Source organism: Cariama cristata, unplaced genomic scaffold, assembly GCF_000690535.1.
Source record: "Cariama cristata isolate BGI_N322 unplaced genomic scaffold, ASM69053v1 scaffold639, whole genome shotgun sequence".
NCBI lineage: Eukaryota > Metazoa > Chordata > Aves > Cariamiformes > Cariamidae > Cariama > Cariama cristata.
The window spans coordinates 1-5,333 of record NW_009637177.1 but is presented as its reverse complement, the minus strand read 5'-3'; the positions used below and the strand labels follow the sequence as shown (position 1 = coordinate 5,333).

The window sequence follows — 5,333 nt, the reverse complement described above, 5'->3', positions numbered from 1 at the left end:
GTGTTGAGGTATTATAGAAACCAGAGAGAAGGGAAATTAAGTCACAAAAGATGTCTCCACCAACAAAATTTCCATAAGAAGTAATAACTCTACCATTGCCTGCCCTCCTCAAATTCGTAACATTCCAGACAAGTGTTGCATCTTAAATCAGCTGAATGTACAATAAAATTAGCTCTCCAGGAAAGCTAATAAAGGAACGGACAATAAATAGAGTGGAATTAGAGAACAACAAGGATGAAGTAAATGCTAATGAAATAAGTAACATCATGGTGGAAGCTAATGGAAATTTGTTCTTCTATTGCTGTGTTCATTTAGCACACAGGAGTAAAAAAAACCCAAACAAACCTAAGCACCGTCATTAAGAAAAACTACTGAGAAATACTTGGGTAAATTAAGATGTATCAGTAAATGAGTATTTTTTTAATCCCATCATAATTAAAAAATTTGTTTTGATGTTACACATTGTCAGATCAGCAGTAGTACTAGGGCAACTATGAATCATAAGTGAATTGAAATTATTACAAAAACATATACGCTTTAAAATAACACATTCATTGATCAGCATTTACATTTAATTGCAAGAGCAAAAGAGCTATATTTATTCTGCAACAGCAGACCAAAAAAATTGTCATGTATTTCTCAGGATGAATTAAAAACTCCACAAGATTTTACTGCAAAAAGTAAAAACCACGTCAGAATTCTAAGATCTGAAAACTCATGCTAAATATACTTCCAACAAAGCAGTATCTCCCAAGCTTTTTGAACTGTTAAAAAACCTCAGTAAAATCTCTCAGCATCTGGAGCCTCGCTTTCAACTCTGGAGAAAAGAGCAGAAGTAAAAAGAGCCTGTCCATTTCCAACTACAGCAGAGATGCCAGAGACACTAATTTACAAAGTTAGCACAATGTGATGGGCATTTTTGCACCAAGACAGAAAGAAAATTAACTAGGATCCTGCAGATGCTTTGGCTGAAGTCTCTGGAAGAAATCTAGTACGGGACCATCTGAGCCACATCTGGATCTAACCGTTCCAGGAATTTTCACTTGTAAGAATTCGAAAAATCCTCAGTTTCAGAAAGAAAGAGAAAGGACATTGCGTGATAGCTCATACAAAATTTTCACTATCAAATTATAGTAAATATACTGCTTTGTTTCATTAACTCTTGTGCCAGAGCAAGTTTATTAGAACACCAGATGCACAGATCCTACCGTGAGGCCTCTGCCTGAAAACGTTACCGCAGACTATTTTTCTTAATATGAGACAAGTAACAAAAAAGCTATACAGAAAAAAGGATTATTTTTCCCTAACATAACGTTTCTGAAGCTGCAGTGAGTTTTTAAATTTATTTCTTCCAAATTATAAAATATGAAATTAAAAAAAATATACAAAAAGCCAAATGTCATACACCCCACAGTTCTTCCTAGGAATTCACAATCAGCTGGTAGCCTTCACTTCTCATACCTCCTTACTAAAAAAGCACTAGGGAATTGTTGACAGGGTTCAGCATTGTGCAGAATATTAAATATCTTTTTTGCAATACCCTGGTGACTCTTGAGTCTGTCTCTTACAGCACCATATGTACAGCTGTGTTGGAAAGAGGAAGCTATTAAATATATTAAAAAGTAGAAATATTACCAATAGACACTTCATCAAATAACTGGATCTCATTCATCCCCAAACAAAGCAAGAAATGTTAAGGTTACATCAACATAAGAAAATAACTCTGGATTTAATAACACCACAAGCCTGTTGAACATATTTGAAAGTAAAAACATTGCTTAATAAAACAGATTAGTGTTTCTGAAACAATGAATATAGCTTTCAACCATCAGAATGCTTTGGTAATAAAGACATTGGACTTGGTCTTGAAAGGCACTGGGTGTCTCAGTTCCCACACCATAGTCACGGCTAGGTCTTTGGGTCCAAATATATTACCCTTAGTTTACTGCCAACACAGGACTAGGAGTATTTTGTATCAAAAAAGATGTAATAAAAGGAAAAAAAAAGAAAGAGCATTTTGTTTGAGATTGCATTTGCACATATATTCTTGAAAGTTTCCCCTCCACCCTCATGCATGTACAAATATCGCATGCACATCTCCAACTAATGCTTAAAGGAGACAGCAACAACACACCCGTGTTGCACGAAGGCATATAACCAGACAACCACGATAACTTTTCAAAAACACTTAAACACTTAAGGACTCTGAATTATTTTTTCAAAAGTGAGTTTCAGAAAGGACATTTTCTAGGTTTCTAAGCACCTAAAGACACTGACAGGAAAACTGGACTTTCAGTGGCTTCCATCTCGTAAGAATTTAAACTGGCATTAAGTGCGTAAGTGCTGCCAAAAATCCCACTAACCACCTATCCGCACTTTTACACTTACATAAGACTTTTATAAGTACGGCTCTTCAAGCCTAACACCCATCAACTTTTAACAACATTTGCAATCTTAAATGCTGAAGTAACTTCTGAAAATAGGGCTTAGGCTGTTTGTAGAAATTTCCCCATAGACCTCCCATCTTCTGCAGTACAGCTCACAGGCAAAGTGCAGTTTTCTCAGGAAGCCCTGGTGATTTCAGCGGTGGTCTAGGAAACACCACTGCACGTTTAAATAGCGCAAGTTCCTCTCTCACACTTCAGGAAAAGAAATGAAAAAAATAAAGGATACCGATGAAGCTCTGCTAAGCCCAACTTCATATAAAAATTCTGAAGAGATCTGAATGTTTATTTAACTATCACAAGGATTATGTTAATTACCCCACTTACAAATTTTTGTAATAATTTTGTAAGACTCCAATACTACTTTTGCTAAAATTGGTGCAAAAGCATATGGCTCCTCAAAGCGAAAAGCAGTTTTGTCACTCACAGTAATACATCAATAATTTACATATTTTCCTTTAGTTTCTGAATACATATTTCTACCTAGATTTACAAAGTTTTTACAGTTAGTAGCGTTGCCACTTCATTCATTCACCTTTTTTTCTGTAGAGCAGCTAGGTATTTAAACTAAGGCAGTTGCCTACTAACTTGCAAGATTATTACAGCTGATGATTAAAGAATATTTAAGATGCACGTCTAAAGAGCACAGAAACTTCTTGATTCAAGTGTAAATAACAATTAAGACTGTGAGGCTGAAAGCAGTAGCATGTATTGCATCAAGATAACTGGTTTGTCCTTAAAAAAGACAAGCAATTAAAAACTCTAATACTTGACCATGAACCCACAAGAGATTCTGCAGGGACATGTTCTTTACTATTCTATGGTTAGTGAACATACTGTTTTGCTAAAAGTTTACTTTACAAAAAAACAAACAAAACAAAACAAAAACCACAAGGGCAAAGACAGCTTTGACGTGTCTTTGGTGCTCCTTCAACCTCAGCCACTGCACATAAGCAGGACCAGGTTTTGAGATGGTTTCTGTAGAAACAGCTGTCTGATCAACAAGACCTGGCTGGTGGTGGTGTATTGATTTCCATCTCCTACTGCCTGCTCCAACTCTGCTGGACGTTCACGCCTCCCCAGCACGGTCAATGCCAGAGAAACGATGCCAGCCTCTTAGTCACTTCAATGCAAAGTCCAGCATCTTACCATAGATCCACCATAACTAACAGAAGAAATACCAGACTTTAATTTTAACAGCTGAGATCTGGGCACAGTAAGGCCTTTCTACCTTACTGAAGAGACACTAAGGAGAAAAGGCACCTGGGGCAGGAGCTTTTTAACCACTGCAGAAAGATTTGTCATGGCTCATACGTCACTGCCTACATATAGCTAGCTTGGAGGTCTCCATGCTGTTCTTGGATTAATTCTGTGGGACAAGCATAGCTAAAACAAACACAAATAACGTAGTCGCAGGCATGCCTGCTGTACACTTACACCTATAGTTTATTCCCATACACTATGGAGGAGAAATTACACTGGTACCAGACGTCTTCGTGCAACCATGTCCTAACTAGAAATTACAACAATTTTACTAATTCAGTTGAAAACCCCAGAGACTTAGACGCATTTATAGTTCTGCCTAATAAACTGCTGTGATGCTTACTTTTTTTTTTTCCCCTTTTTTTTTTCCCCCCATATTCCAGTGCCAGAATTTGCTGGTAAATGGCAATTTTATTTGACAAAGGCTATGTAGGTAATGATGGAGGCTACTACAACAGCAGAAATTTCTCTTCAGTCTTCTCTGTTGAGGCCTGCTGTTCAGAGCAGCCTGCAGGATTGCGGCCTAAGACTAATCAGGATCAGAAAAGCACCGTGCTGCTGTTGTAAGCCTTCACTAAGTCACAGTTCATTGACTACTAAAACATAAATATAAAATATTTAAAGACACTTAGTTGCAGCAATTGAAGGAAAACATTTTTAAAGAGAATGACACCAGGCTTCAAGGGAATCTGAGTCTCATACATGGTTCAAACTGAGGTAGGAGTTGAATGGGAACATGGCCCTCAGCAGAATGAAGAAAAATCTTTAGAAAAACAGACTGTAATGAGTGCATGCTGCACACAAGAATTTGTCAAAAAATGTTAATGTTATTGACAGTCCTTCCCTGTGCAGGGTGACCACTGTGATTACAGTAAGCTTCTCTCTGGAAGAGGTCAGGCCACAATGACATAACTGTATATGTCAGGGGCTTTGAACACGCGACAGAAGACAGAAATGTCCTAATTTAATTTCAAAGTACGTTGACAGTAAGGCTACTATTTCCCACCCTCCCCAAGTGCAAGCGTACAAGGAATACAAATTATAATGAAAAAAACCCAACTGTCACTTACTCTGTTTTCCGTCTTTGCTTGTCTTCAAATATATCATTCAGACTTATCGCCACCTGTCCCAAAAACTTGTCCAGCCCCACCAGCGACCTGTGCATGACAATCAGGTACAGGATGTATTTTTCTGGATTCTCCTGCATGAGTAATCCAGGGAGCTCGAAGGATGCCTCTTCTTTCCAGACGGGATCCAGGGTCTTCTCCGCCACCGAGGTGGAGTACTTCTCCTTGCCCAGCTGAATGATGGTGTAGGCATCGTTGCTGCCATTTTTACCTTTTGGCTTCAGACCTTTGGCTTGAAGGACCGTAACTTGCACATGAGTTGGGAACCACTTCTGGGCTTGCTCTGCCAACATCATCTTTGAAGATCGCAGCAACAACAACAAACGCAAAGTCTGTAAGTCTTGGAGTTACTGCATAAGGGCACTTACGGCAGAGACACCTGTCAGGGGCTCAGCGTCGTCCTTCCTCCGGCGCTCCTCGCCGCGGGTGGCACTCACCAGTCCTCAGCTTCCCCCCTCCCCACGCAGCCCCACCTGCGACGCCATGGCTGGGGGCTGTA

At 39.0% G+C, this 5,333-nt stretch overlaps 1 protein-coding gene across 1 annotated transcript in view; it reads right to left on the bottom strand.

The window, feature by feature from the left end:
• Window positions 1-5,219, bottom strand: part of RAB11FIP2 (RAB11 family interacting protein 2 (class I)) — a 29,970-nt gene extending 24,751 nt beyond the window's left edge. Inside the window, exon 1 of the mRNA XM_009708172.1 lies at window positions 4,778-5,219. Coding sequence (XP_009706474.1) covers window positions 4,778-5,130 — 353 coding nt within the window. The 5' untranslated portion in view covers window positions 5,131-5,219. The remainder of the gene's footprint in view (window positions 1-4,777) is intronic.
• Between the last annotated feature and the right edge of the window lie 114 nt (window positions 5,220-5,333).